Source organism: Diceros bicornis, chromosome 10 (genome assembly GCF_020826845.1).
Source record: "Diceros bicornis minor isolate mBicDic1 chromosome 10, mDicBic1.mat.cur, whole genome shotgun sequence".
NCBI lineage: Eukaryota > Metazoa > Chordata > Mammalia > Perissodactyla > Rhinocerotidae > Diceros > Diceros bicornis.
Window position 1 is genome coordinate 52,622,114 of NC_080749.1, and position 22,978 is coordinate 52,645,091.

Below are 22,978 nucleotides of genomic sequence, written 5' to 3' on the forward strand. Positions count from 1 at the left end.
TCTGTGCTGATAGCGCTCTCACAAACATGGTGAACGTTCCGAAAACCCGCCGGACTTTCTGTAAGAAGTGTGGCAAGCACCAACCCCACAAAGTGACACAGTACAAGAAAGGCAAGGATTCTCTGTATGCCCAGGGAAAGCGGCATTATGACAGGAAGCAGAGTGGCTATGGTGGGCAGACTAAGCCGATTTTCCGGAAAAAGGCTAAAACTACAAAGAAGATTGTGCTGAGGCTAGAATGTGTTGAGCCCAACTGCAGATCTAAGAGAATGCTGGCTATCAAGAGATGCAAGCATTTTGAACTGGGAGGAGATAAGAAGAGAAAGGGCCAAGTGATCCAGTTCTAAGCTTCATCTTTTGTTTTATTACGAAGACAATAAAATTTTGAGGTTATGTTTAAAAAAAAAAAAAATTGTTCTTTGGAGGCTGTTTGTCCAAAAGAAAGAAGAAATATTTCTCTGGGAGTTTTGGAAGTCTATCAGCTTTATGTTCTGCCAGAGCCAGGATAAAATCTTAGTAGCATAAGGAGTGAGGAGTACACTGGGCAGCTGGCCCCTTGCTCCAGGTCCAGTTTCTATTAGAAGGAGGCTCTGAAAGGTGCATTCACACAGTGGAATGCTTTATCCCCTCAGGCTTTTTTACAACATACCCACCACCATGCCTTTCTAGTGGGAATTGATTATAAGAATAGTCAACTCATGGTTACTCATTTTTAGTTAAAAAAAAGCTAACATGTATCAAGGTTCTCTATGTGGTTGGCATTTTTATAAGGACTTTCCTGGTATTAATTCATTTAATCCTTACAACAGTCCCATAAGTACTATTATTATCTTCATTTTATAGACAAGGAGACTGAGGCACAAAGAATTAATTAATTTGCCCAAGATCACACCATTTAGTAAGAGGTAAAGATAGGATTCAAACCATTTCTGGCCCAAGAGTCACATTCTATGCTGTATTTTTTTTTTTAACAGAAAAATAACCTTCTAGATTAATTAAATCTATAATTCAAAAGTTATATTGAACCACTTGAAAATAAGAACCTGTTATGGGTTGAATTGTGTCCCCCCTAAAAAAGATATGTTGAAGCCCTAGCCCCTAGTACTCCAGAATGTAACCTCCTTTAGAAATAGGGTCATTGCACATGTAATTAGTTAAGATGAGGTCATACTGGAGTAGGGTGGGCCCTTAATCCAATATGACTGGTGTCCTTATAAGAAGGCGGCCATGTGAAGACAGAGATAAAGCCATGTGACTACAAAGGTAAATATTGGAGTTATGCAGCTGCAAGCCAAGGAACACCAAAGGCTGCCAGCAAACCATCAGGAGCTAGGAAGAGGCAAGGAAGAATTCCCCTACAGGTTTCAGAGGAAATGTGGTCCTGGCAGCCGACTGACACCTTGATTTCAGACATCTAACCTCCAGAACTATGGGGACAATAAATTTTTTTTATTTTAAGCCACCCAGTTTGTGGCACTTTGTTATGGCAGTCTAGGAAAGTATTATAGAACTAATGCATTTATTCTCCATTTTCCTCAATTCTCCCTCCTAACTTCCAGCAGCAGTGCTACAGAACAGCACATCCACTTGGTAGGACGAGAAGCAAGACTCTGAATTGTTCATGCATTTGGAGCCTGGCATGATTCCTGACACATTGTAGGTACTTAAGAAATGTTTGTTGATTAAATGAATTCTTCCAACATTTACTAAGGGACTACTCTTTCCCAGGATTATCTAAAAAGGAGACAAGTCTTGGGCTGGCCCTGTGGCTTAGCAGTTAAGTGCATGCGCTCCGCTACTGGCGGCCCGGGGTTCGGATCCCGGGCGTGCACCGACGCACCGCTTCTCTGGCCATGCTGAGGCCATGTTCCACATACAGCAACTAGCAGGATGTGCAACTATGACATACAACTATCTACTAGGGCTTTGGGGGGAAAAAAAAAAAGGAGGAGGATTGGCAATAGATGTTAGCTCAGAGCCGGTCTACCTCAGCAAAAAGAGGAAGATTAGCATGGATGTTAGCTCAGGGCTGATCTTCCTCACAAAATAAATAAATAAATAAATAAATAAATAAATAAATAAATAAATAAATAAATAAATAAATAAATAAAAATGAGACAAGTCTTAAAAATCAAGAGTATGCAATGAGTAACATTCCTTCTCTCAAATCTACGGATGACTTGAAAAATACTAGCCACCAAAGTGTCTTCTAGCATCCCTAAGACAAGTAAAAATGACTGTGTTAAGATTTGGTTTCTGGGCCTCCTGTTCCATTGATCTCTCTGTCCTTTTTTTTTTTTGGCTGCAAAAAGCTTTATTGTTTCTATTTGGTCCACGGTTTGGGAGAGGGCTCCAGGGTGGTTAGAAAGCTAGCTAGTGGCTGCAGGGAGAGGCTCAGGCAGAAGCTCTGACACCAAGGGGATGCCAGGCGGGCCCCTCAACTGGCTGCTGGACTGTGGAGGCTCCTAGTCATGCTTGAGGGTGAGCCTTTCGAAGAGATACTTGCCCAGCTCAGCCTGGGGGCCAGCGAGCCTGTGAATGTTGGTCAGGTGGTCGCCCATCTTCTTGATGAGTTTCACTTCCTCCTCTAGGAAGTGGTTTTCCAGGAAGTCACAAAGATGGGGGTCTGAGTGGGCAGAACCCAGAGCATGCAGATCCAAGAGGTCCTTGTTCAGATTCTTCTCCAGGGCCATGGCAGCTTCCACAGCCTGCAGGGTGTTGCCCCACTCATTCTGGGACGGCTTCTGCAAGTCCTGGAAGAGGGCGCGGCCGCCGCGCTGGTTTTGCATCTTCAAGAGACGCTCCGCGCCCTCGCGCTTCTCCTCCGCCAACTCGCGGAGGAGGTGGCACACGCCCTCCAGAGCCACATCGTCGCGGTCGAAATAGAAGCCCAGAGAGAGATAAGGTGTACGAGGCCCGCAGATACATGTTGACCAGGCGGTTGACCGCGGCCTCCACTTCGGCAGAATAATTCTGACGAATCTGGGAGCTCATGGTTGATGGCAGTAAGGAGCTGAGCTCAAAAAATCGGTGTTGGTTGGTCCCGCCGGAGGTAGAGGATGGCTGAGCTGGTCCGAAGGCTACGACTGGAAGAGAGGTTGGAAGGTGGTCGGAGGCTGGAAGAAGGGGGCGTCCCTGGGTCTGTTCCGTCCAAACACGGTTGAAGCAGGAGACAGATCCGGGGGACGCCGAGCGCGCTGCCTCTCTGTCTATTTTTGAGTAATGCTTCACCTCCTTTCCATTTTCTTGCCGCTCTCTGGTTGGATGTGCTAATGAATGGAGAAAGGTATGAAAAGCAGAGAGCAGGAGAGAGAAGTACAACCCCCAAACCTGATCATGATAATAATTGAGAGGATAATTGAGAGGACACCACTGACAAACTGTAGAAAAGGCGCCCTGAACATGTTTTAGACATTAGTATCTAAGGAAGATACTAATACATTAGGGTGACTAATGAAGGCTTATAAAGGTAATTTAAAAACGGTTTGCCCAAAGACAAAGAATAAAATGATTATTCTGAAAGTAAACTTATTAAACATGATGAATGAAAAGAGAAAATAAAAGTATATATAATATAGTCTTATTTTTAAGAAACAATGACAAAAATTCCTATGTATACATGTGCGTGTAAAACTGTCTATGTACATTTACATATATTTAAGATTGTACGAACATGGAGAAAGAGGTGGAAGGATATTGTATTAGTTTCCTATCATTGCTATAAAAAATTGTCACAAATTTGGTGCCCTAAAACAACAGAGAGTAGCTAAAAATTCATAGAGATAGAAAGTAGAATGGTGGTTTCCAGAGGCTGGGGAGAGAGGGGAATGGAGCTGTCATTGAATGGGTACAAAGTTTCAGTTTTGCAAGATGAAAAGTTCTGGAGATTGATTGTGCAACAATGTAAATGTACTTAACACTAAATGTACACTTAAAAATGGTTAAGATAGCACATTTTATGTTATGTGTATTTTACCACAATTTTATTTTTTAAAGCTTTAAATCTTTGAGGTAGGTATTAATTTTAGCCCTTTTTTGGAGGAAAATGAGGCACTGGAACTTGCCCAAGATCACAATGATAGTAAATTGGCAGAGCTGGGATTAAAATCCAGGACAGTCTAACTCTAAAGGCCTTCCTCCTAATTGTTATGATATATAAAAGGTAAAATAAATAGTCTCTACCTATTTATAAAACAGAAAAGACACCCCCAATCCCAGAACATAATCCCCTTCAATTCTGGAGGCCAGAAGTCTGAAGTCAGCTTCACTGGGCCAAAATTAAGGTGTCAGTGGGGCTGTACTCCCTCTGGAGTCTCTGGGGAGAATTCGTTCCTTGCCTCTTCCAGATTCTGTTGGCTGCTGGCATTCCTTGGCTTGTGGCTCCATCACTCCAATCTCTGCCCCCGTGGTCATATTGCCTTCTCCTCCTCTGTGTGTGTCAAATCTCCCTCTGCTTCTCTCGTACTAGGATCCTGTGATTGCATTTGGAGCACACCCAGATAATCCAGGATAATGTTTCCATTTCACTATCTTTAACTTAATCAAATCTGCAAAGACCCTTTTTCCATGTAAGATAACACTTACAGGTGCCAGGAATTAGGACTTGCTATCTTTAGGGGGCCATTATTCACCCTACCACAGATACATACTACATAATTAACATGGGGAGGGGTAGTGTGGTAGCTACCCTTCAAAATGGGCCCCAATGATCCTTGCTTCTTGATATTCATGCCTTTTTATAGTCTATTTCCACACTGATTGAGGGCCATCTGTGTGACAAACATAATAAGACAGAAGTGACAGTGTGTGATTTCCAGACTAAGTCATAAACAGTGTTGTAATTTCTGCCTTGTCTTGGATAGCTTGCTCTGAGGGAAACCAGCTATCGTGTGAGGACACTCAAGCAGCCCCACGGAGAGGCTCATATGCAGAGGAACTGAGGCCTCCCACCAACAACCAGCACCAACTTGCCAACCATGTGAGTGTGCCACTTGGAAGCAGATCTTCAAGCCCTGGGCAAGTCTTGAATAATGACTGCTTTCTCAGAACTGCCCAACTACTCAGCCAAGCTTCTCCTGATCCACAAAAGTTATGAGAGAGAAGAAATGCTTATTGTTGTTTTAAGCCATTAAGTTGTAAGGTAATTTGTAACATAGATAGTGATGTGGGAGGAGAAACCAAGCCAAACAAACTATACTGAAAAAAAACTCCTCTGTTTACCCGTGCATTTAAGTAAAATTATGTATTTAAAAAAATTTCGCAGAGAATATTTAGGACTTATATGATATTAATCTCTGAGAAAAAGAAATGGATTTGAGTGGCACACGGCATTCTACATTTCTGGGAGCAGAGAGGAAAGAGCCTGCAGCTTTGTTGTGGTTACCCTGCATCTTCTTATACTGGGTAGTATAATTAATACCTATTGTTATTGCTTCTTCAGAATGTATTCTCCATTCTTCTAGTAATAGTGGCCCACTTTCCCTCTAGGGATCTACCCTGGAAGGACATGAAGGAACAAGAGAATGAAAAGAGAGCCAGATTAGAAGGCGGAAAGGATTGAAACAAATAAATAAAGCCCCTGGATGCTCTGCTTATGACTTCAATAATCTCTGTGAGTCAAACATTTAAAGGAGTATATAGCTATGTGTGTGATGCCAATCCACTCCTCTTCTAAACTCCATAAACCCCTTGGAGGAAAAAAGATGATGCATTGCTGTACAAGCTGTTAAAAAAATTCAAAGCTTTCTGCTGCTTAGCAAGTAAGTATAGATTAATTTAAAGCATTCTACAATATGGTCCAATCTATTTTTCTAGTCTTTCCTCCCTCTATGTGTCTGAGATATTGTACTAGTTAGCTCAGGCTGCTATAACAATATACCATCGACTGGGTGGCTTAAACAACATATATTTATTTTCTCACAGTCTGGAGGATGGAGATCTAAGATCAAGGTGCCAGCAGGGTTGGTGTCTGGCGAGGCCTCTCTTTCTGGCTCGTAGACAGCTGCCTTCTTTCTGTGTCCTCACACGATCTCTTCCCTGTGCGCATGCACTAGGAGAGAAAGAGAGAGCTCTAGTGTCTCTTCCTCTTCTTATAAGGATACCAGTCCTATCGGATTAGGGCCCCACTCTTATGACCTCATTTAACCTTAATTACCTCCTTAAAAGTCCTATCTCCAAATACAGTCCATTAGGGGTTGGAACTTCAACATATAAATTCTGGGGGGACACAGTTCAGCCCATAACAGACATTTACTGCTCACTAAATACCTATATGCTCCCTAACATTTTCCAGGCCCTTTACAGTCAGTCAGGGTCGTGTGACTAGTCTGTCCAATTGGTGGTTAGCAAAAGACACATGTATCAATTTTGACTGGAACTTTTAAAAGCTGGTGCATGACCTTTCAGTTCTCTTGATGACCTGGAAGGCATATATTCCAGATGATGCAGCTATAAGATGACACAGCTTCCATTAGCCTGGGTATCCTTGAATGACTATGTGAGAGCACAATCCTCACTCAACTTGCACTGGACATGTATCACAAATTAGAAATAAATCTTTGTGGTGTTGAGCCTTTGACATTTGTAATTCAGCAAAACCTTGTACTTCCTAATTCTTTTTCTTTTCTAATTTTTTTGTTTATTGCAGTAACATTGGTTTATAACATTGTATAAATTTCAGGTGTACATCATTATACTTCTATTTCTGCATAGATTACATCATGTTTACCATCCAAATACTAATTACAACCCATCACCACACACATGTGCCTAATTATCCCTTTCGCCCTCCTCCCTCCTCCCTTCCCCTCTGGTAACCAACAATCCAATCTCTGTCTCCATGTGTTTGTTTGTTGTTGTTATTATCTACTACTTAATGAGTGAGATCATATGGTATTTGACTTTCTCCCTCTGACTTATTTCACTTTGCATAATACCCTCCAGGTCCATCCATGTTGTCATGAATGGCTGGATTTCATCGTTTGTTATGGCTAAGTCGTATTCCACTGTGTATATATACCACATCTCCTTTATCCATTCGTCCCTTGATGGGCACTTAGGTTGCTTCCAAGTCTTGGCTATTGTGAATAACGCTGCAATGAACACAGGGGTGCATGTATCTTTAGGCATTGGTGTTTTCAAGTTCTTTGGATAAATACCCAGCAGAGGAATAGCTGGATCATATGGTAGTTTTATCCTTAACTTTTTGAGGAATCTCCATACTATTTTCCATAGTGGCTGCACCAGTTTGCACTTCCACCAGCAGTGTATGAGAGTTTCCTTCTCTCCACATCCTCTCCAACACATGTTGTTTTTTGTCTTGTTAATTATAGCCATTCTGATGGGCGTGAGGTGATATCTCATTGTAGTTTTGATTCGCATTTCCCTGATAGTTAATGATGTTGAACATCTTTTCATGTGCCTGTCGGACATCTGTATATCTTCTTTGGAGAAATGTCTGTTCAGGTCTTTTGCCCATTTATTAATTGGGTTGTTACTTTTTTTGTTGTTGAGATGCATCAATTCTTTATATATTTTGGAGATTAACCACGTATCAGATGTATGGTTTGCAAATATCTTCTCCCAATTTTTAGGTTGTCGTTTCGTTTTGTTGATGGTTTCCTTTGCTGTGCAGAAGCTTTTTAGTTTGATGTAGTCCCATTTGTTTATTTTTTCTATTGTTTCTTTTGCCCGGTCAGACATGGTGCTTGAAAATATGTTGCTAAGACTGATGTTGAAGAGCATACTGCCTATGTTTTCTTCTAGAAGTTTCATAGTTTCAGGTCTTACATTCAAGTCTTTAATCCATTTTGAGTTAATTTTTGTGTATGGTGTAAGGTAAGGTTCTACTTTCATTTTTTTTGCATGTGGCTATCCAGTTTTCCCAACATCATTTGTTGAAGAGACTTTCTTTTCTCCACTGTATGTTCTTGGCTCCTTTGTCAAAGATTAGCTGTCCATAGATGTGTGGGTTTATTTCTGGGCTTTCGATTCTATTCCATTGATCTGTGTGTCTGTTTTTGTGCCAGTACCATGCTGTTTTGGTTACTATGGTTTTGTAGTATATTTTGAAATCAGGGAGTGTGATACCTCCAGCTTTGTTCTTTATTCTCAGGATTCCTTTAGCTATTCGGGGTCTTTTGTTGTTCCATATAAATTTTAGGATTCTTTGTTCTACTTCTGTGAAAAATGTTGTTGGAACTTTGATAGGGATTGCATTGAATCTATAGATTGCTTTAGGAAATATGAACTTCTTAACTATGTTAATTCTTCCAATCCAAGAGCATGGAATATCTTTCCATTTCTTTGCGTCATCTTCAATTTCTTTCAGCAATGTTTTATAGTTTTCAGTGTACAGATCTTTCACCTCTTTGGTTAAGTTTATTCCTAGGTATTTTGTTCTTTTTGTTGCAATTGTAAATGGGATTGTATTCTTAATTTCTCTTTCTGCTACTTCATTGTTAGTGTATAGAAATGCAACTGATTTTTGTATGTTAATTTTGTATCCTGAAACTTTACTGTATTCATTTATTACTTCTAAAAGTTTTCTGGTGGATTCTTTAGGGTTTTCTATATATAAAATCATGTCATCTGTAAATAGTGAGAGTTTCACTTCTTCCTTTCCAATTTGGATCCCTTTTATTTCTTTTTCTTGCCTAATTGCTCTGGCTAGGACTTCCAGTACTATGTTAAATAGGAGTGGTGACAGTGGGCATCCTTGTCTGGTTCCTGTTCTTAGATGGATAGCTTTCAGTTTTTCACCATTGAGGATGATATTAGCTGTGGGTTTCTCATATACAGCCTTTATTATGTTGAGGTACTTTCCTTCTATCCCCATTTTATTCAGAGATTTTATCATAAATGTATGCTGTATCTTGTCAAATGCTTTCTCTGCATCTATTGAGATGATCATGTGATTTTTTTTAAAATTTTTATTTATTTATTTTTCCCCCATAGCCCCAGTAGATAGTTGTATGTCATAGCTGCACATCCTTCTAGTTGCTGTATGTGGGACGCGGACTCAGCATGGCTAGAGAAGCAGTGCATTGGTGCACGCCCGGGATGTGAACCCGGGCCACCAGTAGTGGAGCGCACGCACTTAACCGCTAAGCCACGGGGCCGGCCCCGATCATGTGATTTTTATTCTTCATTATATTAACGTGGTGTACTAAGTTGATTGATTTGCGAATGTTGAACCATCCTGCATACCTGGAATAAATCCCACTTGATCATGGTGTATAATCTTTTTAATGTATTGTTGTATGCGATTTGCTAGTATTTTGTTGAGGATTTTTGCATCGATGTTCATCAGTGATATTGGCCTGTAATTTTCTTTTTTTTGTGTTGTCCTTGTCTGGTTTTGGTATCAGGCTAATGTTAGCTTCGTAGAATGAAGTTAGGGAGCTTCCCCTTCTCCTCAATTTTTCGGAAGAGTTTGAGAAGGATAGGTATTAAGTCTTCTTTGAGTGTTTGGTAGAACTCACCAGGGAAGCCGTCTGGTTCTGGACTTTTATTTTGGGGGAGGTTTTTTATTACTGTTTCAATCTCCTTACTGGTGATTGGTCTATTCAAATTCTCTATTTCTTCTTGATCCAGTTTTGGAAGGTTGTATGATTCTAAGAATTTATCCATTTCTTCCAGATTGTCGAATTTGTTGGCATATAGCTTTTCATAGTATTCTCTTATAAACTTTTGTATTTCTGAGGTGTCTGTTGTAATTTCTCCTCTTTCATTTCTGATTTTACCTATTTGGGCCTTCTCTCTTTTTTTTTGATGAGTCTAGCTAAAGATTTATCAATTTTGTTTATCTTTTCAAAGAACCAGCTATTGGTTTTATTAATTTTTTCTATTGTTTTTTTGGTCTCTATTTCATTTATTTCTGCTCTGATTTTTATTATTTCCCTTCTTCTACTTATTTGGGGCTTTGTTTGTTCTTATTTTTCCAGTTCCTTTAGGTGCATTGTTAGATTGTTTATTTGAGATTTTTCTTGTTTGTTGAGATAGGCCTGTATTACTATAAACTTCCCTGTTAGAACCGCTTTTGCTGTATCCCATAAATTCTGGCGTGTTGTATTTTCATTTTCATTTGTCTCCAGGTATTTTTTGATTTCTCCTTTGATTTCTTTCTTGACCCAATCATTGTTCAGTAGCATTTTGTTTAATCTCCACATATTTGTGGCTTTTCTGATTTTCTTCCTATAGTTGATTTCTAGTTTCGTACCATTGTGGTCAGAAAACATGCTTGGTATTATTTCAATCTTCTTAAATTTACGTAGACTTGTTTTGTGGCCTAATATGTGATCAATCCTGGAGGATGTTCCATGTGCATTTGAAAAGAATGTGTATTCTTTGGTTTTTGGATGGAATGTTCCTAGATGGAATCTACTAGGTCCATCTGTTCTAGTGTGTCATCTAAGGCCAATGTTTCTTTATTGATCTTCTGGTTGGGTGATCTATCTGTTGGTGTAAGTGGAGTGTTAAAGTCCCCTATTATTATTGTGTTACTATCTATTTCTCTTTTTTGTCTGTTAATAATTGCTTTATATATTTAGGTGCTCCTACGTTGGGTGTGTAGATATTTACAAGTGTTATACCCTCTTGTTGGATTGTTCTCTTGATCATTATGTAATGCCCTTCTTTGTTTCTTTTTACAGTTTTGTTTTAAAGTCTATTTTGTCTGATATGAGTACTGCTACCCTAGCTTTCTTTTCATTGACATTTGCGTGGAGTATCTTTTTCCATCCCTTCACTTTCAGTTTGTGAGTGTCTTTAGGTCTGAAGTTTATCTCTTGTATGCAGCATATATATGGGTCTTGTTTTTTAATCAAATCAGCCACCCTATGCCTTTTTTTTTTTTTAAAGATTTTATTTATTTATTTTTTTCCCCCAAAGCCCCAGCAGACAGTTGTATGTCATAGCTGCACATCCCTCCACTTGCTGTATGTGGGACGCGGCCTCAGCATGGCCGGAGAAGCGGTGCGTCGGTGCACGCCTGGGATCCGAACCCGGGCCACCAGCAGCGGAGCGTGTGCACTTAACCGCTAAGCCACCGGGCCGGCCCAACCCCCTATGCCTTTTAATTGGAGCATTTAGTCCCTTGACATTTAAAGTAGCTATTGATAAGTATGTACTTACTGCCATTTTTTAACTTTTTTTTTCTCAGTGTTTTAGTAGTCCTTCTCTGTTCCTTTCTTCTTCTATAAGAATGGATGGTCTCTTTAGTTTGACTTCTGTCTGAAAGCTTTACTCTTTAACTCCCCTCCTCCTTCCTTTTATGTTTTTGATATCATATCTAACCTCTTTTTTGTGTATTTGTATCCATTACCCTCTTATCATGGAAATAGATAATTTTTCCTATTTGTGGTCTTCCCTTTTCCCCTTAAATCAGTCCCTTTAACATTTCCTGTAGTACTGGTTTCTTGGTGACAAACTCCTTTAATTTTTGCTTGTCTGGGAAACTTTTTATCTCTCCTTCCATTTTGAATGATAACCTTGCCGGGTAGAGTATTCTTGGCTGTAAGTTTTTTCCTTTTAGCACTTTAAATATATGGTGCCACTCTCTTCTAGCCTGTAAGGTTTCTGCTGAGAAGTTAGCTGATAGCCTTATGGTGTTTCCTTTGTATGTAACTTGTCTTTGTCTTGCGGCTTTTAAGATTCTCTCTTTATCTTTAATTCTGGACATTTTGATTATGATGCATCTTGGTGTGGACCTCTTTGGGTTTATCTTGTTTGGTGCTCTCTGTGTTTCCTTTACCTGGATGTCTGTTTCCTTCCTTAGGTTAGGGAAGTTTTCATCTATTATTTCTTCAACTAGATTCTCTGCCCCTTTGTCTTGCTCTTCTCCTTCCAAGACACCTATAACACGGATGTTAGTGCACTAAGGGACCCAGAGGTCCCTTAGACTGTCCTCACTCTTTTTAATTCTTTTTTCTTTTACCTGTTCAGCTTGGGTGATTTCTCCTAGTCTTTCATCCAGCTCACAGATCCGTTCTTCTTTATCCTCTACTCTGCTTTTGAGTCCCTGTAGTGAATTTTTCATTTCCAGTATTGTATTCTTCATTTCTGCTTGGTTCTTTTTTATATCTTCCATTTCTTTGTTGACATTCTCACTGAGTTCATCTATTCTTCTCCCCAGATCAGTGAGCATCCTTAACACTCTTTGTTTGAACTCTCTGTTGGGTAGGTTGCTCATTTCTGTTTCACTTAGTTCTTTTTCTGAGGTTTTGTCCTGTTCCCTTGCTTGGAATGTATTCCTTTGCCTCCTCATTTTACCTCTTTCCCTGTGCTTGTGTCTATGTATTAGGTAGGTCAGCTATGTCTCCTGCTCTTGGATAGGTGACCTTATATAACTGATGCCTTAGGAGGCCTGCAGTGTGCTTCCCTCAGCTCTCAATGTTCCAGGAGTGACCCCCTATGTGGGCTATATGTGTCCTTCTGTTGTGGCGTGTTTGCTCTCCCTGTAGGCCCCCAGGGAGGCTGAGTTATGCTCCTGGCCAGCTGTTGTAATGCTCAGCTGCTTGTAGTTGTTGTGGGCCCTTCAGTCTCTTTATCGGGTGTAGGGAGCCCCAGCACAGTTGGCTGCAAGTTCTAATACCACATTTGTGTTGCAGTATTTCTTTTAAGTGAGTAGGCCCCCAGCATGGCAGGTTGTTAGGCTCAGGGGCTTACAATTGCTATAAGCCTCCAGCCTTTAGGTCTCTTGTCAGCTCTCTGAGCATTGCAGCTGGGTGGGGCTAGCCTCAGGCACGGGAGCACCCAATTGTTTCAGGCTTTGGAAGGTGGGGCAAACCCCCTATGTGAGTCTTTGAGAAGCACAAGTCTTCTGCAGCTGACAAGCCCTGCCGCCCACAGGTCCACACACACAGTCAACACAGTCCTGCCCCGTATGCCACCCAGACCTCCTGAATTGGACCCAGTCTCTCCATGGCGGTAGCCGCACACACTCCACCACCGCCTCACACTCTCCAGCCACTCCTTGTGCACGCCCTGCCCCACTGAAGTGGGCTCAGTTGCCAGGCTGCAGAGAATCCACTCACCAATCTATGCAGACCCACAAGTTGCCTGAGGGCTTGTTGTTGGGTGGGGCCAGTCCCTAGGGCGGGCTGCCTGCCCTGGCTGAGCTGGATTAAATTGGTGCTCTAGTGGGTGGGGCAGACCCTGGGCTAGCAGGCCCTAGGGAGAAATCCAGTGGTGTCTGTGTCAGCATGCCCACGCCAGCCCACAACAATGGCCACCGCCAATGTCCCAGTCTCTGGAGAGGTCTCACCTTTCACTGCGATGCAGTCAGAGCCTATCAGGTGAGTCTCTTTTCACCAAAGCACTGTGCACCTTTCTTTTTGGTGATTTTAGGTTGCTTTCTGAAACAGGTGAGTTTGTGCATGGGCCCTTTAAGAGCCGGTTTTAATTTCTTTGTGAACCAGCTTTTCTGGGGGTACTCCCCAATGTTTCAGTAGCAGGCAAAAGTCAGATATTATGCCACTTGTCTCGATTGTGCTGGGTCCACAAAGTGCCTACAGCAGGAGCCCTCCCCAGCTCAGGGCCTCGCTCTTCCAGGGAGGGCTGCGTACCTTTGGGCTGCTCCCAGGCGGCTGTGAAGCTGGCGGCTTATGAAGGTGGCGTTTTTCCTCTCCAGAAGGGAATTTCTGCCTCTTCCACCTCAATTAGGATTATCGTTTGTTGCAGGAGTTCCCCTTATCCAGTTTTCAGTTCTGTCTCAGGGGTAATTTTTCCACGAGTAGTTGTAAATTGGCTGTGTCTGCAGGAAGAGGTGAGTTCAGAGTCTGCCTATGTGGCCATCTTGGCTTCTCTCCCTGACTAATTCTTAAACTTTATCCTTTGACCACAGTGAACTACTAAATAAATGGAAAGATATCCTATGTTCATGGATCTGAAGTCTTAATATTGTTAAGATGGTAATACTCCCTAAATTGATCTACAAATGCAACACAATCCCTACTAAAATCCCACTTGGTTTTTTGCAGAATTTGATAAACCAATCCTAAAATTCACATGAAAATGCAAGGAACCCAGAATAGCTAAAACAATCTTGAAAAAAGAACAAAATTGGAAGATTCACATTTCTGAATTCAAAACTTTCTACAAAGCTACAGTAATCAAGATAGTGTGGTACTGGCATAAGGATAGACATATATATCAATGGAATAGAACTGAGAATCCAGAAATAAACATTTACAGTCAATTGCATTTCAACAAAGTTTTCAAGACTATTAAATAAGGAAATAATAGTCTTTTCAGTAAATGGTTCTGGGACAACTGAATATTCACATGCAAAAGAATGATTTTGGGCCCTAACTCATACCACACACAAAAATTAACTCAAAGTGAATCAAAGGCCTAAATGTAAGAGCTAAATATGACACTAAAAGCACCAAGTGACAAAAGAAAAAAATAGATAAATAGGATGTCATCTAAATTAAAACCTTTCATGCTGCAAAGGACAATCATTCAGAAAGTGAGAAGCAACTTACAGATTAGGAGAAAATATTTGCAAATTATATATCTAATAAGGGTCTTGCATGCAGCATGTATAAAGAACACTTACAACTCAACAATGAAAAGAAAAATAACCCAATTTAAAAATGGGCAGAGGATCTGAACAGACATTTCTTCAAAGAAAATATACAAATGGCCAAGAAGCACATTAAAGATGCTTAACATCATTCGTCATTAGAAAAATGCAAATCAAAACTGCAATGAGATAGTACTTCACATCCACTAGGATAGCTATAAGAAAAAAAACAAAAGCAAAATAAAAAGTGTTGGAGAGGATGTAGAGAAATTGGAACCTTTGTATATTGCTAGTAGGAAGATAAAATGGTATAGCTGCTTTGGAAAACAGTCTGGCAGTTCTTTAAAAAGTCAATTGTAGAGTTACTATGACCCAGACTTTTCACTCCTAGGTACATTCCCAAGAGAACTGAAAACATATATCCACAAAAATACTTGCACATGGATGTTCATACATTATTATTTATAATAGCCAGAAAGTAGAAACAATCCAAATGTCCAGCAATTGTTCAGTGGATACACATATGTTCCTTAATGCTTTCTTATTTTCTGGAACTATCTTTCCCTGACTCAAACCTGAATCAGCCATTTCTCTAAGGAGTCCTGGTTTCTTTCATCATTGATAAACGAAATTTAGAAACCAAGATCTGGGCACCACGTGTGCTCATTGCTACAGGGCTACAGTTGCTCCTAGGCACTTTCAGTGGACAGAGTTGGGTTTTCTGGCATCAGTTTTAAAAAAAGCATCCTAATTTATAAACTTATAACATACTCACCCACTCACTCCCTATAGTCTTCGTATAGAGTATTTATGGATTTCCCTTGGTGGATCCCCAAGGAAGCAAATTGCATATAATCTGTGGAAAATGGTGGAACATGCAGTGAGAATGAGAAATAAGCTTTTGTTATTATAGACCATTGAAATTTTTGGTCATTTGTTACAACCACATAATCTAACCTATTCTGAATATTACAGTAATTGAGCACAAAGCACTGGGCTAGACACAAATAGTTATTTTAATGTAAGTAGCAAGAAGTATTAAGAAATTAAAATCTTGTTTGCTTTTACATAAATCAGCAAAGCATCAAAAGAGCAGAAGATCTATCAGAAATTTCAAATTTCCTAAAAGGCATCTGATACTCAATTCTGACATAATAAGGGCTAGCCTCTATATAACAGAGGTTAAAACTCCAAGAGAAACAGGGTAACAAGGGCCATGTTTTTCATATAAAAACGACTTTGCTAGAACATGAGGACTCCATGTCACTGTACAGATTTATGAAGAAAACAGAATTCTTAATAGAGCCTCGGGCATCTGCTCCTATCATGGAGGGAAAGCACTCCCAGAAGCAAGTAGACAACATTTGCCTAGAACCTGCTATTATTACACTCTGTGCATATGGTAGCTAAAAACTCATTAGTTCTGTAATTCTGGCTGAAGTTGGCAAGCCACCTCCAGAAATATTTCATACAAGCAAAGTGACAGATGGCAATTTCCTTTGTTATAGAATGAGCTGATTAAGGTAGTGGTCATGCACACAAAAATCATCCGGACAAGAGTGAAGCTATTCATATGCAAAGTAATTTATTTGCAGTTTTGATAAGTCAATTTTTGTGTAGTTGGTCTCATTTTTGTCACCCAAGAATACATTATTTGTCAGACTTACACAATTTCTTCCAAATAAGATTGGAAAATATATTTCAGTGGCCATAATGTGGCAGATATATAATTATTTTGTAGCAGCAAAAACCCAGAGGGTAGTGATTTTGTTTTAACTTCCTTCCCACAGCTGAAGCTCCTTCTGTAGGGATTGTTTGTTTGTTTGTTTTCCTCTCCAGCATACTATCCCCATCCTCTTTCTTTTAGTAAGAATGTCTCAATAATACTTTGAGGCTCCCTACCACCCATCCACATGCTTCAGGTAGAGCTGATCCCCACCCCCTTCCCCAGACTCTAGGGACGAATACATGACCCAAATCTGGCCAATCAGAATACCGTATCTCCTGCCCTCATGATTGGTTCAGAGATGGGTATGTAACCCAAATTGAGCCAATGAGAGTCTTCCTCCAGTTTTGTACTGGAACTATTAAGAAAGAGATGCTCTCTTTCCTATGGATAGAATGTAAGCCTGGAGTTGCTTTTAGAATCTTTGCGACCACTGCAATAGAACCTGTCTGACAATGCAGCCATACAGAGGAAAGCAGAACCAAGAGATTCCTGGTTTCATCTTTTGTGTATCTGGATCCAAATAATCTTGAAGGTACCATACCCTGGACTTTTTCATTATGTAAATTCCTTTTTTGTTTTGTTTTGTTTTGTTTTGTTTAAGCCAGTTGGATTTCTTTCATTTGCAACCATATGAGTTCTGACTAATGCACTATTATAAGACAAACAGCCAGAAAAATATTACCATCCTCATCCTCCCTGGTCATATCTCTATGACTTAGTTATTGAACCAGAAACACAACACAGATAAAATTTCTTCCCAATATAGTACATTTTCCCAAAGAATCTCAAAGCATTTACAACCCTCAGAGAACAATACCCTGGCGTATGTGAGACAACTTGGAAGAACACTAATTCTTGTTAGTAGAGTTAAAAATAACATTGACCTTTTCCTGAGAATAGGCTATGTGCCAAGAACTGTACAAGGCATTGTAAAGCTTTATCTTACATAATATTCACAACTATTTTATTAGTTTGGTATTATTATGCCCACTTTACAGATGGGGGAGTTGAGAATCAGAGAGATTAATTTTCCTGAGGTGATTCAGCTCATAAACAATCTCTCCAGCATTTAAACTCATGTCTTTATGGCTCAAAGTCTGTGTTGTTCTAAACAACATTACCTGTCTCTTTTCTTTTGTCAGTATTATGTCAATACTGACCTTTCTGTCAATACCTGCCTACTCACCCCTGCAGATTGGCCTTCCTCCTCCTGAGATCCTAGCTGCATGGGATAGAATTGGACATCTGACCTGGGCAAGCTAATTAGATCCACTCACTTGGGAATTTAAATATGAGACACTGAAAGAAGTTCCACTTAGTGGTAGATTCTTGAGCTGAAAAGGCATATATATTACCTGTAAGACACACTTTTCCACCTTAAGAAACAATATGATCTTATATTTTTCATTTTTCCATAACTTACTCAAGTTCTCACATGTTCTTTTCCAGGATCTCCCCTGTGAGGACTTCCTACTGAATTATCCACGACTCTTGGGGGCTTTCTTGGTACAAAAGGATCCACCTCGCCAAACCTCAAAAAGAAAGAGCTGGAAATCTGCTTAGTTCACTAGTAATATTAGTCTGGTCCCTGCCACGCAGCCTCACACTTCAGCTGGTCTTGTGCAGGCTGATGGATGCTTGTCTGTCCTCATTAGCCCATAGTCTCTTTCTTGGCCTCCAAGATCAGAGCTTTCTTGACTTGCATTCACTTATTCAACACAATGTCAGCAGAGCTGTCTCACAGAGAATCCACCTACTGGAATTTCATGCTTAGTCCAGGTCACCATCTTAAATTCACCCTTCCTTATTGGTGCCATCCCTTTTGGAAACTATAGTGTCCTATTCTCCCAGAGGACAGGACCACTTTGGTTGACCCTGATAAGCTAGTGGACTTCAATTCTAAGGAAAAATGGCTGGGGACCCTGTGTCAATGGCCCTTATATTTGCATAACTAAAAGGGGGGCATTCAAAGGATTCCTCCCATAATAATGAAACTCTGCTCCTGGTTTAGTTATTATCTCCACCTAAGAACACAGACACCTTTAAAACAATTTCTAAAGTTGTACCTCACCAGGCATCCTGTGCCATCTTGGATCAGAGACTTGATGAGTTAGTTAGTAGAGGAAGCTGGTTGATGACAGAGAGAGAGAGAGAGAGAGAGAGAGAGAGAGAGAGAGAGAGAGAAAGGCTTTCTGACTTTGCATAAAGCTCCTGGTTCTACTGTGCACAAGGCCTTGCTGTTCTTCTTGCCCTTTCTTAGGTTCCACCCATGTTAGTAAGACATGGGAGTTCATAATGCAGGTCGAGCTTATATTCCAGGAAAATGCAACTTGACAGTAAAAAAGACTAATAAAAGATAATTATTTCCATAATGATTAATATGAAAAACTAATATACATTTACATAAGCCCACCATCCAACTCTTTATCTGTTAACTGCCACAGAACGCTTAAGACACACTTCATTGTTTTGCATAAATAATAAAAAAATAATAAGAGACTTTGTGTAATCATTCTTAAAAATGTTGGTTCTGGGCTTGATGCAAAAATTTTTGAACGTTCTATGGAGAACACAAAAAGCAAGGACTACAAAAAATTTTTGGTGAAATGGCCAGTTAGGCAAAGGAGAAATGGAGCACAGGACAGACTTTATTCTCCACTATCAAGTCTGCTTGTATATTTGGAGCCAAAAGCAGCTAGGAGACATGAAGGCACATTTTACCGTAGGCTTGATGGGTATCCTTCATATATATATATATGCAGCATATGTATGCTTTTAAATTATGAGGTATTTGAAATATATAGAAACATAAGAGAATAATACCCATGAGCCTCCCAGATTTGACATCATTTAACTTTTTGAACTACTGTATTAGCTTCCTAGGGCTACCATAACAAATTACCACAAACTTTTTGGCTTAAAACAACAAAAACTTTTTCTCTCAAAGTTCTGGATGCCAGAAGTCCAAAATCAAGATGTCAGTGGGATTGGTTCCTTATGAAGGCTATGAGGGAGAATCTTTTCCATCCCTCTATCCTAGCTTCTGATGGCTGCCAGCAATCTTTGGCATTCCTCTGTGTGTCTTCTCTCCTTCTCTTCCTTACTAAGAACACTTGTCATTGGATTTAGGGCCCACCTAATTGAGGATGATCTCATCTCAAGATCCCTAACTTAACTACACCTGCAAAGACCCTTTTCCCAAATAGGGTCATATTTACAGGCTTTCGGAGGAACATATCTTTGGGGGCCACCATTCAATCCTCTACAACTATTTACTTTAACCCTTACAAATAAAATGGCACAGCTATCATCGGAATTCCCCCCTCAACCCCCTTCTATCTATTTCATGTCATCCCCAGATGGAACAACTATCCTAAGTGTCACTGCCATGTGTGTTTTAATACTTTTACTCTCTTTGTATCCACAAAGAACATACAGTTGTTTATATACAGACACTCTGTTTATAAGACTAAAAGATTTTTGTAAATAACACCTTGTACATTTTCTTTTGCATCTTGTTTTTTTCACTGAACATTAAAATTTTAAGATTTATCTATGCTGATACATGTAGCTCTGACTACGTTTATTTTGACTGTGGTATGAATATCCCACAGTGTATTTATCCATTCCTCTGTTGAAAGAGATTTAATCTTTTATGGTTTTGGGTATTATGAACTTTGTTGTCACAATCATCCCAGGATGTTTCTCCCTGTCCTTGTATACATACACGTGTGAGAAATTTTCTAGAGAGAATACTTTGAAGAGGAATCAATAGGTTTTTTTTTCCTCTATTTTTCTATTCTCTTGAAGAAAATGGGTAGATGTTAACTGTTGTTTCTTGAAGGTTTGCTAACACTAGGCTATAAATTCTCTGGGCCTCATTCTGTTTTGGGAATGGATTTTTTTCACTATAGTTTAATTTCTTTAATGATTATAAGTATATTAAAGCTTTAAAATTTCCTTTTTTGTTAATTTTGGTCATTTATATTTGTCTGGAAAATTATCCACTGTATCTGTATTTTCAAATGTTTGGGCTTATGGTTGTTTATAATAACATGAAATTGTGGTTTTTATAAGGTCAAGAGGTCGAATATTGGCAATTTCATATGACTTGACATAATAACTTCTTGTGGCTTTAAATTTTCCTTCCTCTGTAATTATGAGCCCCTTTCATTCCTAAAATCATTACTTGTAACTCATGTATATTTTTGGTTTATCACCAAACATTTCTCTATTTTATTAGTCTTTCAAAATATAAGATTATTTCTATTGTTTCTTCATTTTTTTTTATTTCATGAATTTCTACTCTTGTTTTTATTTCTTCTTGCTACCTTTGAATTTACTCTGTTGCTCTTTTTCTAACTTCTTAAACTGAACATTGAGCTCATAGATTTTTAATGTTTCTATTATCTGATTTACACACATTTAAGGCTGTACTCTTCCAGATGTATCCAAATTTTAATAAGTAGTGTTTTCATTGTCATTTGACTCCAAGTACTTTTTATTTCTATCTTGATTTTTTCTTTGAAAAGTAAATTACTTAAAAGTGTATTTTTTAGTTTATACAATACCTGAGAGTTTATTTATTCATTTATTTACCATCTTTTCAATAATTCATTTCAAATGTTATTACTTTTTGTTCAAAATATATTAATTTTTGGTATTTCTCTTCTTGCATGGCCTAATTTATGATTTGTTTTTGAAAGAGTTTATGTGTGCTTGCAAAGAATGAGCGTGTTGTCATTTTGATGGTAGAATACTCTTTTCATATGAAGCTGATAATTGTGCAGTTCAAATCTAGAAGCTTACTGATTTTTTTGACTCTTTGATCTATCAGTTTTGGATAGACATATTAAAATCTTCCTCTATGATTCTGGATTTGTAAAATTTTCTTGTGATCCTATTCATTTTTGCTTTTTATATTTTGAGGTTTGGTTGTTATACAAAGATGGCAGTTATTTTCTCTTAGCACTTTTAAGATATTAATTCCTTTTGCCTCTACCTCTGTTTTATTGTCTATCCAATTGTTGACCCAGCGAAGGCAATCTGGCTTGTCTTTCTGTTTGTTTTTTAAGATTTTTCCCTTTGTCTTTAATGTTTTGCTATTCCGTGATGTTTCTAGGTAGATTACCCTACTTGGAAATCTTATAGAATTCCAAGGCTATATAGGGGCTGCCACTCAGCACCCATACCCTAGGGCCAATATCCTGGTTTGGTCTTACTCTGAGCTATTGGCAACTTCTGGATCTTATTACTCTGGCTTTGAGTTTTTGCGTCATTTCCAGAATCAATTGTTTTACTTCTCTTATTTTTTTCTTTATTCATTTCTTCCATTAGAAAATGATTTAGTAATATTTTGTGCAGCATTTCTATGTGTTTATAGTGAGAAGAGGTTCTTTGTCAGCTCTGTTATCAATATCAATGAATCAGAAGGGTACAGAATTCTCTTTACTCTTCTGTGAGATCATGAAGAAGAAATGAAGAGTCAACTGCTTTCCACTGAGATCCTAGCAATGAGAATCAAGGAATAATATTCTCTTCCAACCAAAATCCCTGTGTGACTTAAGATCAGTATAATTAAAAAATGTGATGACTGGCAGTAAAAATGTTGTATAAAGGTGAGTGACGCCATTGTGAAAGGACATGTTATTATTCACATTTTATAGAGGAGGAACTGAGGCTCAGAAGTTAAGTGACTTGCCCAAAGTTACAATGACAGTAAGTGGGAGAATCAAGATTTTAAGCTACAGGGGCCAGCCTAGTGGCATAGTGGTTAAGTTCTTGTGCTCTGCTTTGGTGGTCCGGGGTTAATGGGTTCGGATGCCGCGTGCAGACCTACACACCGCTCATCAAGCTGTGCTGTGCCGGCATCTCATATATAAAGCAGAGGAAGATCGGCATATATGTTAGCTCAGGGACCATCTTCCTCAAGCAAAAAGAGAAAGATTGGCAACAGATGTTAGCTCAGGGCCAATCGTCCTCACCAAAAAAAATATATATATATTTTTTTAAGCTACAATTCTGAGACCAAAGCACATACTTTCCCTGTTATGGTGCCTCCTAGGAAATTGTAATCTTTATAAGAAAAAGAGACACTTTTAAAAGGTAAAAATTAGGGCCGGCCCCGTGGCTTAGCGGTTAAGTGCATGCGCTCTGCTGCTGGCGGCCTGGGTTCGGATCCCGGGCGTGCACTGACGCACCGCTTCTCCGGCCATGCTGAGGCCGCATCCCACATACAGCAACTGGAAGGATGTGCAGCTATGACATACAACTAACTACTGTGGCTTTGGGGAGAAAAAATACAATAAATAAAATCTTTAAAAGGTAAAAATTAAAGAATCAGAATATATTTAAGGGCTAAACTGTGTAGTACAGAAAAAACTATAAAAAGAAGATATCAAGGTGGAGTATACGTATCCCTTCATTCCTGTTGTCAGAAACCAAATAGCTGCATGTCAGTTGAATGCATTCCTCACAGATAGAATTACCTGTCAAGTACAGTTTTGGAAGAGCTCAGCAGATGGCATTCCAAATGAGAGATGCCCACATGGGCTGCGAAGGCTATAATGGATTTCAAACGTCTTATGTCTGTCTCTCTGGCAAATGACATTGCTTTGAAAAGGTGGATTTTTTTTCTTTGTCTTTTGAAGGCTGTATCCACTTGTAAAGAGAGGCACATCTGCCTTATATGGATTGGATCTAAATCTGTGTAGACGTTACAT

At 39.3% G+C, this 22,978-nt stretch overlaps 1 protein-coding gene and 1 pseudogene across 1 annotated transcript; one reads left to right on the plus strand and one right to left on the minus strand.

Moving 5' to 3' along the window:
* On the plus strand, positions 1–406 carry LOC131410518 (large ribosomal subunit protein eL42-like). Its single transcript, XM_058548630.1, has one exon. It carries the CDS (start codon positions 27–29, stop codon positions 345–347), a length of 321 nt encoding a protein of 106 aa, XP_058404613.1. The 5' UTR covers positions 1–26; the 3' UTR covers positions 348–406.
* A 2,044-nt stretch (positions 407–2,450) lies between these two features.
* On the minus strand, positions 2,451–3,205 carry LOC131410520 (ferritin light chain-like; annotated as a pseudogene).
* Positions 3,206–22,978: the final 19,773 nt, after the last annotated feature.